Source organism: Myiozetetes cayanensis, unplaced genomic scaffold (assembly GCF_022539395.1).
Source record: "Myiozetetes cayanensis isolate MyiCay16 unplaced genomic scaffold, myiCay2020 scf1, whole genome shotgun sequence".
Lineage (NCBI taxonomy): Eukaryota > Metazoa > Chordata > Aves > Passeriformes > Tyrannidae > Myiozetetes > Myiozetetes cayanensis.
Genome location: NW_026086604.1, coordinates 60,004,946 through 60,017,824, shown reverse-complemented (window position 1 = coordinate 60,017,824; position 12,879 = coordinate 60,004,946). Strand labels below are relative to the sequence as shown.

At 37.4% G+C, this 12,879-nt stretch overlaps 1 protein-coding gene across 1 annotated transcript in view; it reads left to right on the top strand.

Moving 5' to 3' along the window:
• The window catches only part of ERP44 (endoplasmic reticulum protein 44), a 50,803-nt gene that overhangs the window by 22,518 nt on the left and 15,406 nt on the right, over positions 1-12,879 (top strand). The window contains exons 4-6 of the mRNA XM_050306080.1: positions 1,117-1,232; positions 11,510-11,694; positions 12,149-12,264. Of these exons, the coding sequence (XP_050162037.1) occupies positions 1,117-1,232; positions 11,510-11,694; positions 12,149-12,264 (417 nt within the window). The remainder of the gene's footprint in view (positions 1-1,116; positions 1,233-11,509; positions 11,695-12,148; positions 12,265-12,879) is intronic.

Sequence of the window (12,879 nt, the reverse complement as noted above, 5' to 3'; positions counted from 1 at the left end):
CATTACATGTAGGCATTCAGTAATAACCCCTTAACATAGCAGACTACCAGTTTGTCATATACTCTGCTGTAAGGGTGGAGAAGAATGAGGGACAAGGAAGCCATGTGTAACAAATACATCCTACATTAATGTGTAGCATATAGCTGTGCTGCCCAGAGTCAGGTTTTTCCAGAGAATGACCTGAAACTCTGTTTGTATTTTGAGGGCAAAACTTACCACTTCACTTGGAAGTTTGCTGTGCCAGGCTCAATGGCATCCCCAAGCTGATGCTGTTGAGTTCGAGGTGGGCTTTGGTGCAGGTTGTTTTATTGCAAGTCTGCTCCATGAGGTCTCATTCTGACAACTTCTACAGTGCCATTATGTGCCTTCAATTTGAAATTCTTTCATATGTTTAGAAGGACAGAGTATAAAATAATTTCATTGATGTATTAAAAATGGGCTTGTGTGTTAGTGTTACCCTAAACTCCCTAAAGCCACTGAAGCATGTTTACAATCCTGCAGCCTGGGCAAAAAAGAAAATTTGTTTCAAAATCTGACATGACTTAAAGAAGGGACCCATAGGGTTCTCTTTGTTCTTAGTGCTGTAAAAGCAGTCTGCTCAAATTCTACCAAAGTTGAGCAATAATATTATACACAACACTTAGAACTTTTATTGTTGACTTGTAGAAAGTTGCCTTTCTGATATTTCTTGAAATAATGGTGAATATTTGAATCTCAATAGTCTTAACTATCTTCCTTTACTGTATTTTTATAATTGCTTTCCCAGGGCTAATTCAGGCAGGAAAAAAATGAACAATATACTTTCTGAATAGAATATATTTCATAAAGGATTATAATTGATTAATGGCGTTTCATAGGCAGATAAAGCAGGGAAGCATATCTTGAACTCTGTTATTCATTTAGAATTACTTTTTTCGGCACCTGAATTATTCAAGTTACTTTTGAATCTATTTTTATCCAGGCATTTACTGTGATGGTAAGAAGTAGATGTGATTTTTTTCAATAACTCTTCTTTCTTTTTTTTCTTTTTTCCTTCAGAGATTGTAATATTCCATTAGTCATCAAAATATTTCAAATTAATATTTCAGAGTTATGATTTTTGTGTTCTATTTACAGGTGCCGCTTCAGCCAAATGCTACATCCTATTTTTGAGGAAGCTTCTAATGTAATTAAGGAAGAGTATCCAGATAAGAATCAAGTGGTGTTTGCTAGAGTAGACTGTGATCAGCATTGTAAGTAAATCATGATTTAGGTTTTTCCTGTGCTAACCTGCTACTAAGTTACTAATTGTACTGAAGAATATACTAAATAGCAATCTGAAGTGTAGCTGTACCTGTCCCATCATTTGGCTGCTTTTGTTACATCAGTGAACCTCGTCTTCCAAATTTGTCAGGGCAATTTCCAGTGTTGCTGTCTCATTGCATCCATAAACATGCTTTTTTTAGTCAGTTCAGCCTGTCTCATTTAATAAAGCAAAAATGGCTGAGATTATAAATTGAATTGGCACATTGTGGTGTCAGAGAAGCACTAGTGCAACAAATGATGCAGGTCTTCTCAATCAAGAAGCGGAAGGGGAAACCTTCCATTGTCAACACCAAGAATATACTCCGCTCGGGTCTTCCTTCTGCCCAGGAGTCTTGGTGAGCTGTGAGTTGCCTTTCGCAGAGCCAAGCAGGGATCAGGGCTTTGCTTTGCTGTTTGTACATGTGCCAGCAAATGGTTGCCTATTTGGGCCTTTCCCATGGCCAGAAATGCATATCCCTGAGACTTACCGTTGGCCTAATAGTTGTTTTAGTGCTCTGTTACAAAAAAATCTGAAGAGAGAACCTTATGGGACAGCATAAAAATGTCAGTTGCATAGCTATGCAAAATAGCTGCTTTGATTTACGTTTGTCTTTCCCATTTAGACAATCTAACTTTTTGATGTTGGAAAGGATTTTTCTCTACAATGAGAATTCTTGACTTGTGTCTTGGTTCTTACTTGCATATTTAAAAGTCACTCAGTCCACTTGAGCATCTTCCGCTGTCACTGTATTGTGCTCTATTTTGTATACATGCACATAGTTGCCCAACAATAAGAGCACCTGATTTGTGATCTTGAAAGAGATTTCAAGTTTAAAAAAATCAGAACAAACTTCTGAGGGAACAAACAATATCAACTCAGTGTCTAACATGTAAAACAAACTGATTCTTCAAACTGTCAGGAGGGACCAAAAAAGATTCTGTTCTGTCACTTCCCAAAGAGCAATTCATAACCAGCAGAAACTTCAATGCCTCTGGTGTTTATAAATCTGTGGCTCACTCAGATGTAGGACCCTCCTGATAGCCCCAGCTGGAAAAGAGGCACAACAATATTCACCAAGGTATGGGAGGAGCCTTGAAGCTTTCACCTGCCTTCCTACATTGGAGTGGTTGGGATGTGTTCAGGAACTGATACAAAATTTTTAGCACAGGTGTTATTGAAGAGCAGCTTATTAAACAGAGGGTTGCAGAATCTCCTCCTCTGAGCAGAGCTAGTGCCTTGAATGCATTGTGGATCAGTGCACTTCTGGAACTGCCTGGAGCATTTCCAGAGCAGCAGCAGAATGGAGTGATATGGCTGTACTTGATGTGCTTCACAAGATACCTTTAGTCTCCTTGACTTACAAGTCTAATAGTATTTTTTCTTATTTATCATTTTAGTGTTGTCTCTGTTAAATGAATGTTTTTCTATCTACTTTCCAAACAGCCTTTTCTAGAATCACGGATTTTTTTGAGGGTTAATGGGGGCTTTTTTGTTTGTGTTGTAGTTGTTTTGTAGGGGCGTGGGGTTGTTTGGGGTTTTTTGTTTGGCTGTTTGTGAGGAATTTTTTTCCTTTCTTTTGACCTGATCTGAAAATTGAGAACTCCCAGATCTCAAATACTTAACTACACTCTTGGCTTCTTTATTTTTCACACTTGGTGTTCACTTCTGCTTCCAGCCACCTGTTTATGTGGTGTGTGCTTGGGAGATCTTAACCAAAAGCGTAGCATTAAGTGTTCAAATTTGCCATCCTTAAAAGTCAGTCTTCGAGTAAGGCAGTAAAATCCTCTGGAGAAATACGCTGAAGGCAAAGTCTGATATGTGGTCTTTGAAGTTTTCTTACTGAGCTTTTTGTCTGTCTTTGCTCTGAGATCTACTGCGGGATCTGCACAAATAATCTGCCCCGATCTTTGCAATTGTAAAGCATAATGCAGTTATGGCAAGCATTTTATTTGGTTTTCAATCACTCTACCTACCTGAAATTACTTCTGCATGTACTTTTGTATATATTCTATCACTTTTAGAGTGGTAGTTTCTTAAATTAACTTGAATCATTTGGGAACGGGGGCAATGAAAGACATTCATGCTTTCAGTTTACTTAGTTTTTATGATTGTCCTTATCTTGGTGTATAATAGTCTGGTTGGCTCATCTTTTCATTGAGTCCAGATATTGACCATGAAACTTCCTATAAATTTCTCACAAAAGACTGTAGTAAAATCAGCCTGTGTTTTTGTTAAGGTTTATAATAACTGCTGAAGCCCTTATTTTTGTTTGCTGTAGCTTTAGTTGCTTGAGTAACTCAGAGAGTCTTTGGGCTGCTGGATGCCCAGTGTTTAGCCATGAGATCACAGAATTGCAGAATATACTGAGTTGGAAGGGACCTACAAGGATCATGGAGTTTCGTCTCAGCAGTTATGTAGCTAAGAAAACTTTTTTCCCCCTCCAAGTGTTTGAAACACTTAAGGAGCTTGTTGCTTAATCTTCTCGTATGCTCACTGAATTAAACTCATCAGAGCTCGTTACAGAGAGCTAAGGTCTAGATGGAGGAGGAGATGCTACAGCAGAGATTGTCTTCCTTCCCCTGGGAATAGGTGTCGTAGGAGGCAGTCAGGAGTTTTGGTCTTTCTTTTTATTACTGGAATACCATAAATTCTCCGTGTTTACCCTTTCTGTTTTTACTTCAAGAAGTGGATGAGCATGATTTCTGCTGCAGAAGCTGTAAAATGTGAGAATTAAAAATAAAATCCTTTAATGACAGGCAATTTACATTGCCTTTTTGAATTAAAATAGCAACGCTGTACATGTCATTTCTAGTTTCTGGTATTTATTTGCTGGGTTGTAAAACCAGTAACAATGTAACCAGTAACAAAAACAATGGTAGGTTTCATGGCACAATAGCAGCTTTCTAGTAAGAGAGTGAATGTTTCTGTATTATTCAGCTTGGGCCTGCTGTAGTATTTTACTAAATGTTGGAGTCAAGATCGTTAGTGGTTTGGGGTTTTTTTCCCCAAGCTTTATATTTTTGTATGTGTTTATATGTATTAGCAATACTAGAAGGTTTATGTCAATATTTTGGGGTTTTGTTATGCCTGCAAATTTCATACCACTGGTAGTTCACTATTAGAATGATGTTCTAGAGATGATGGATTATTTGCATTACAAATGATCTGTTTCTCTTTGAGGCCAAGACACTGTAGGGAATCCAAATAGCTGATTTCAGCCCACTCAGAAACAGCTTTCAGAATGGTCAGCCAGGCATAGATACTTTCCATTTAATGTACTATTATTGAAGCACACTGCAGGGCCCAGCAGCTCACACCAGCTTCTGAGGGTAAAGCAAATTAAAGAGAATTATTGATGCACTGCCAAATGTTTGATGCTTAATGACAAAACCATCATTCTGTCTGCTCTTAGAGCAATATAAAGATGTTTTTCTGGAAGGTGCTAGGCCCCATGAGATTAAATACAAATTGTAAATGCTAACACTATATTAAGTGTCTGTATGTGTTATATTTTATACCAGTTTATAATATGGTGGAAGATAATTATAACTGAAACATGTAAATTAAGACATCAGGCTGTTTTTTTAACCTGGTATGGAACATACACTAGAGGTAATCTGATGAAACAGGTAGATCAAGCAGGTAATCTTTCAGTTTCCAAGACTTTATCCTTTTATAATTTAAAACTGTCTAAGTTCCACTAAATTGTGTGTTCTTAAAATCTCTGTTGGTTTAGGTTTGTTAAATTTAGTAATTCACTTACCTTAAAAATTATGCACCTCTCTTCTAGCTGTAATACCTAATAAAAGTGATCTTCCATATAAAATTACGGAAGATCTTCCTGCATATGTATTATTAGAAGGGTTTTGTTTGGTGTTTTTGGTTTGGTTTTGTGTTTTTTTGTTTGTTTGTTTGTTTTTTAGTGTTTGGTGGGTTTTATATTTTTTTCTCACTTGTGGGTTTTTTTATCCTTTGTATTAAGCAGCGATGTTGGAAACTCACTTGTTTCTGTCCTTTGTGAATGAATGTTGCAATATAGAGCTCATGTTTCTGGAGGAGAGTTTTTATATTGGGCAGTTTCTCTGAATTCAACGTTAGGAGCTGTGGTACAGAATTCTTGTAAATTAAAGTGTGTGTATATATATATATATATATAGGGGGGTTGATTCTGCTGCAGCATTATTTCCTTTGGTTTCTGAGTTAAATAAAAAATAATAGCTAGTTTGAATAAATGTTTGTGCCCCCAAACAGAAAACAAGGTCTCACTGATGGGATGTAAAGAGGTGCTTTGCTGGACAGACTGTTTAGGGAACTATTGTTCTTCCCTTCAAAATGTGTCCATGAGTGGTATTTTCATCCACTGCTGTGAAATGCTGATCTCTCTGGGTCTGGTCTGACTGTCCCTGCAATGTGTGCTGGTGTTAGTCTTCAGAGATTAGATTGTATTGTACTGTGCTTGTGGTAAGCAAAATAACTCAGTAGGATAAAAAATTTGGAAGTTCATAAATGAACTATAAATGAAACTCTAAACGAGCTGAGGATTTCATTGCATTCTTGTCACTTTGCTTGGAAAAAAAAAATCAGTCTGAAAGAGTTATCTTTGGATAAAATAAAAAGCGGAAGTGGTTTGGAGTGGTTGTTGATGGCACTCCTCAGGAGGACCATTTTATTAGCCTGTCAGAAAAGGTTATGGGATGCCTACTGATAAGGCCCTGCTAAGAGCAGGCATGGCTGTTGTGAATGCTCCTTTGCAGCAGAAGGTGGTCTAGATTTGCTGTTACCTGAGTTTGATACACAACATTGATTGCTCTTCTTGTACCTGTTTTGGTCCATCACAACAAGTGATACAGGTCACCAGTATCACAGTCATTGGAGTAGGATGCCTAGTTTAGATGGTTTCCCAAGTTACTTTCTAATTTTGCTTCCTATGCTTTTTCCCAGGTCTTATGACTTCCGTGCGAGTGTCGTGAGAGGAGTAGTTTGACTGGAGAGAATTAAGGGTGTATTATGGAATGCTTAAAAATAACTTGAATGTAGTGTTCACTTTTAAGTGAACTTGAGAGAAAAATGGTTGTGGAATAATAAGATTTCATTTCTCATCTGTAATATGTCCTGGCAGGTACCCTGAGGGACTTCAAAAGATGTTGATTGGTCTCAAGGGAGCAAGCAGAATACTGATTTGATAGTCCCAACTTCAAATATACAGCTGAAGGAATTTGTTAGTTTTGAGATGGAAGGTATTACAGAAGGGTGAGGAAGACTTAAGATGATTTGACACAGACAAAAAGAATAGTGTTAGATCCAGTAAATTCAAGCTCTCCATATATGTAGCTATGCAACTCCTATAACCATCACATATAACCAAAGTCAGGAAATGCAGTAGCTTGGGTTTTTGCCAGCTCTTCCTCAGACAACATGAAGACACCTCCCCATGCCTCCCCTGTCCCCTTAGAAAAAGAGGCACTGAATATTTGTCAAAAGTTATTTGTACAGGGTTTGAGTTTTGAAACTTTGATTTTCTTCCAGAAAACTTTTGAGGATGTTGTAGTCCTCTGTTCAACATGTGAATTCTTCAGGTGTTGCCTTACATTATGAGGTCGGTGTTTAGGATAGTTATCAGTATTGTTCAAATCTTAATGGACATGTTTTTTGGGAGCCAGCCCTGTAGACTTTAAATCTAAATATTTGTTTGGTAGTGGTATGAGTTATGACCCCGAAAGATTAAAACAGTGTACTGAGTTAATGGGGGGGTGATACCCTGACGCTTTGTAAATATTGCCAGTCCTTCAGTGGGAAGGACCTTCTTAGGTGTGTTGTGGGTGGGAGCCTTCTTCAATATAGTGTGTCTTGGTGTAGTTCTTCAACATATTCTTCACTGTTTGGTGGCAATGGAATTGAGATACAGATGTGGTCTGATACACTAGCTGAACTTTGGACAGCATGGTATTAACTTAGAGCAATGGAGTCTGAAGCATTCTGGGAAACAAGTCACTGGCTGTGTGCTTGCTTAAAGCTGTAGGTTGGGTAGTGTGTGTACACACCACATGCAAAGCCTGATAGTCCCCAAAAAATGGGGTTTGGCGTTCCTTTGAGTAGAGGAACACACAATGCTCAGACAATGGAGAAATGTCCGAACAGTACAAGAGACACGATAAAGATATAGGTCACAAATGATAGCTCAGAAAGCATGTTTTCTTAGAGGGTCTTGCTCAGGTATGTGGGAGACTGTCTTAGAAAACATGGGTGTAAATGTCAGGTTTCATGTAAAAGTTTCTTTCAAAACAACAATAAAAGCTGATGTCTCTTGCCTGTTGTAAGAATCAGCTTTGCTAAGGAGAAGTATCAAAACAGTGCATCTGTGAAGAGAAATGAGCAACTGTAAGACATTGCTGTTGGAGTTTGCTAGAATGAACAGTGGAAAAAAGCCTGGGCAGTGTAGAAGTGATTGCATGTCAGCAGTTATACATGCAAAATGGGGAGGACAGAATCATCTGAATTCAACAGTCATTGCTGTGCTTGAAATTTCTGATTTGTAGAAGAAAAGATGATCAAGTATGTCAGTACCTTCCCATCATAACTGATGTGAAACCATTCTGGTAGCACAAGCACTAGACTTGTGATTTAATGATTAGTTCAGCAAAGTACAAACACAAGATTTGCTCCTTTTAGGTACCATAGTACCTGAAGAAAATAAAAAGTCATAAAGTCGTAGTTGGGAAAGGTTCTTTTTTTGTTGTTGTTTTAGGTAGGTTGCCCTTAACTGTTTCCAATACCTCTCCTCATCAGAAAATGGGTAGTGGAAATGTCTGGAAATATTTTTAAATTTAATTTAGGATTTACTATAACTAATGCAATCTATGAAGGAGTTCAAATAATATTCCATGTATTTGCATTGTGTATTTCCAATTTTAAAAGGAATATAATTTTGTAGTTGCTCTGCTTATGCTAACTCTACCTGTATCAAATGCCAGAGCTTAATGAAGCATTTAAGGTTTACTCTATTTGACTTTTGAATTAATTCAAACAATTTTCCATGTACTTGCATTTTATATTTTGTAAAAAGATGGTTTTCAAATACTTACTTGTGTAGGAGTGTCATTTCTCTGTATTAGTTCAAATACCAGCATTCATAGAATCTCAATGTAATTTGTAAAGATCGTGCAAGTTCTGACTTACGAAATAATGTTTGAATTCAGTTTTGACAGTGGGCATTTTATTACCAATATTTTTTTATGCAACTTCAGCCCTTGATGAAGATCCACATCCCTAGGGACTGCAATCTCCATCTTGGAGAATGTTCATGATCCCCTGAATGCCCATTCTGCAACCCTTGCAATCCTCCTATAACTGTGGAAATAACCTGAAGTAAAAGTCCATGTTGTGAGACAAAAGAGTGTCATTTTTGGTGTTCTCTTGCTGTGCAGATCTGTAACAGTACTGGTCTTTAATCTCAATGTGTTCCTGCAAAACCCTGACATGTAGTGCTTCTTGTCCCTTATCAGACCCTGATCAAGTTTTGATCTACTGATGTACTGTCAGACCAAAGGTCCTTCTATCAGCAGGAGAGGAGGACAGCAAATGCCTGGTTTGCAGATGTTGTCTTCTACCGAGCAAATATGAAGTGATTCTGCCCCAGCTGTATTTGCCAGCTTCTTGCAGGCAACTCTTAGATACCTAGAAGTGATAGAATCTAGAAGAAAATATTTTTGATCTAATACTCATTAATGATGAATATATTGGCATATTCCCATGAGAAATTTGTATTAATTTGAAATAAAAGTACTCTAAGTTAAGGACATAAAATATTTTACCCTTAATTTTAACTGTAATTAGTGCATTCAGAAATGCACTTCTGGGATATTTAGGAAACAGGTCAAGGCCTTTCTCTTAGTCAAAATTGATAGGCTGAATTCTGTGTTATTTTACAGTGATGCAAAGTTGTGTGGTTTTTTTTTTAGCTGGTGAAGCTTTTAAGTTTACTGGTTTGAGGGATGTTAAAGAACGCTTTAGTCCTTTGCTATGCACAATTTGTTTTCAGTTCTCAGATTTGTCTAAGTTGTGGAACTGATACAAAGATTGTTTTCAGTAACTAAAGCTGCTAGTAGGGTAAGTAGTCTTTTCTAGCAGCAATTGCAGCTACTGATGGTTTCACTGAGTTCTCCGGGTAGGAGGGAATTCAGACTTCTGTCTCTATTCTCTTTAAAAAAGAGTAAGAGTAAGACACAAAGCAAATCTACTTTGTGATAAATGCGTAACTGAGAAGGAGGGACATTTTTTGGTCAGAAAGGATTAGTTTTCACATAATTTAGTACTGTGACACAGTATGCTGATGGTCCCTCATTTGGTTGCCTTCCCGCTGTGGGCTAATCCAGGTCACCTGAAGTGTATCCTGTGACATCTTAAGGAGTCTGTGAAAAGTAAAAGAACATGCATTCAGCCCACAGTTTCAATGACTTCCTCTCTGTTGACTGAATGAAATTTCTTTGCTTCCAAAGAATAAATTGGCCTGTTGAAGTTCACCATCTCCCTCTTTCCTTGAGAGAGAAAGGGAGAAGGGGAAGTGTGGTCGCTGTGGCTGACTGGAATGAGTCACCTCAAAGGATTAAGCAGCTCAGAAAAGTGGACAGACTACTCATATTTGGGAATTTAGTTGTGTTTAGGAACAGAGGTTTATGTAAAATGTATCCCAGACTGTAATAAGAGGACATGCGGTTTTCACAGGGGCTGTGAGATTTTATTTATTTATAGATTTATTTCCAGGGGACAACAAAGCAAAAGCAACGGGAAAATGCTTATGGAAATCTACCTGGCATTACACACTTTGTCTTGATTGTTTGTTTTCAGTCCTGTTTTCCTAAGAACCCAGAGTGTACCTGGTTACCTTGTTTCTTCAGTTCTTTTTGTTGAACTTCAGCCACATCTGAAATAGGGAAGAGCATTCAAAGTTATTGAGTACTTACAAAGATTGATTAAGGCAGTTGCTGGATACTGGAGATGCACAGAACCAACTTCTGCACTGTAGCCATAGGTTGCTCTAAAAGCTCAGGGCTGATGGATCCTGCTCGATATGCCATGAAACCGATGTTGCTGGTTATGTGTAGGGTTCCCTGTCAATGCCCAGCTCGGAGCTAGCTGCAGCACCTGTTGCAGTTTGCTGTGTCCCAGTGATTTAGCAAAGTGAACAGGGACAAATGTGGCACTCGTGCTCTGGTGGGATGTAGAGAAGAACCATGTTGCTGTGGTGGTTGAAGATGAGGGGCACAGGACGCACAGGTGTGAGAAACTGGGCTTTATTGTTTCTGCTCACTGTTCTTCTTTGCTGCTCTTCTAATTTTCCTGTAAAACCTTTTTCTCTTTTTTATTCTTTTACATTTGTAAGTCTTGTGAGTAAATAACTTAAATAACTGACCTGTTATACAAAGGGAAAAGAGCTGGTGCTCTTATGCTAGATGAATGCAAATACACGTTATTTGTTGTGTGAAGCTGTGTGTGGTTCAAGTCTAGAAGAAAGCAGGGCTCCACGTATAGATGTCAATGAAGATCTGCCTTGAAGGGAATGCTGACACTGGTTGACCAGAGAGGTGTTTGCCTTAATTTAGAAACATGAAATTTTGTGTGTTTGTTCAAAACTTGAACAGCTCAGAACTCTAATAGCAGTCTTCTGGCCTTTGTAGGCTTCAAGAAATAATTGCACAGGGTTCACATTCTCCAAAATTTTAGACATGACAATTTATTTTCCAGCACTGCAGTTGAGATGAAAATCATCATGAGTGTAAAGAAAAATAGGGGATGATTTATTTTATTAAAAGTTTCTCAAGTGGGTTAATTAACTGAGATGTGGCAAGCTTTTAAGATTCTCATGTTCTTGTTATGCTCTTAAATTTGCCTTCCTATTGTTCATAGGAAGTGCACTAAATGAGTATACCTGCCCAAGTGGAGTCTTTACTTATCCAAATTTTGGTAATTTTTTCTTTATAAAGATCAGTACATGTGAAAAATAATATAGCTCCTATCTGTTCTCTGCCCTATGGTAGTGTTTATTTTTTGGAGGTTTTTTTTTTGGGTTGTTAGTTTGTTGGGGTTTTTTTCAGTTTCATTCTGTTCTTGTTTAAAGATGGGGAACTACTGGTTCAGAGATAGAGACGTATACATGTATAAGACACCATGTTTAATGTATTTGTGTATTTGTAGTGCTTTGGTTTTATTTTCTTAATTTCTTTTTAGCTGATATAGCTCAGAGGTACAGGATAAGCAAATACCCAACTCTGAAACTCTTCCGGAATGGCATGATGATGAAGAGGGAATACAGGGGCCAGAGGTCTGTGACAGCAATAGCAGATTACATCAGGCAGCAGAAGAGTAACCCCATTCGAGAGGTCCAGGATTTGGAAGAAATTAGTTCTGTTGATGTAAGTATTTCAATTTTACTTCTTCTATTTATTTTTTTTTAATGTTTAATTGGTGGAACATAAAGTATTTAAAGAACTTATTTACTTTTTTTTTTCCATTCAGAAATGTTCAGTACATTTTTTTTTAACTGAGTGGAAAACTGAATCATTTGCAATATTACTATATTGAAATAATATTTAACTTTTGGCCACCTTCACTCCACGACCAAATTATTTATTTTGCTTTTAGTAATTTGAAAATAATCATATGTTGTATTTGACAAGATCCTTAAAATATTTCTCACTGAAAACATACTTGCAAAGATGCTTCTGAATAAAGAAAAGGCAGAAAAGACATAGTTTTTGCATTTAATGACTGTCAGATGAATGGCATCTCTGTATTTAATGTCCATAGGGAGTAGTGATACCTTTTGATAATTTGGTGCAAATTATAATTCAACCTTTGTCTTTACAGCGCAGCAGAAGAAATATTGTTGGATACTTTGAGCAAAAGGACTCAGACAATTACAGAACCTTTGAAAGAGTAGCGAATATTTTGCATGATGATTGTGTGTTCCTATCTGCCTTTGGGTAAGTGTGAAAACTTTTTGATTGCATGACTTCCTTATTGAAATTCTGTTTGAGTTTTATATAAATTTGAGTGGACTTCTTTAATACTTGCAGTGTGTCATAACTGAAGGGACTAGACCTTAATAGATAAATACACTGAGAGGGTAGGAGAAAACTCTTCCTAACCTAATGTTTGCTGTGAAATTCAACTCTTATTTTTCCCTTCCTTTTTTTTTTTTCCTCCCACTCTTTGTCAGTATAGTTTAAGTGTAATAGATTTTGGGGGGGTGAAAGACAGTTGTGTCCCCAAAATCTGCTTTTTTAGAGGGAGAGGAGAACAAGTAAGGAAGAGCTTGAAAATGTTTTGAAAAAGAATTCATCAGCTTTGCAGACTGAGGAACTCTTTTTTGCAACCTCTTAGATTTTTTTTTTCTTTAAAATAGGACCATTTTTTGAAGGGGTCTCTTCCTTCTTTTTTATAGGTTTTTTGTTGCTGTAAACAGTGTAGTTGCTCATTTCCTCTTGATGCTTCAGTAGCAGGCCTCGTTCCAAAATGCCTAATTTCTGTGCTTGGGTTTTACTTCTATGTCACTGGTCAATGCAACAATTTAGAAAGGCAATTGCATTGGTGAGCTA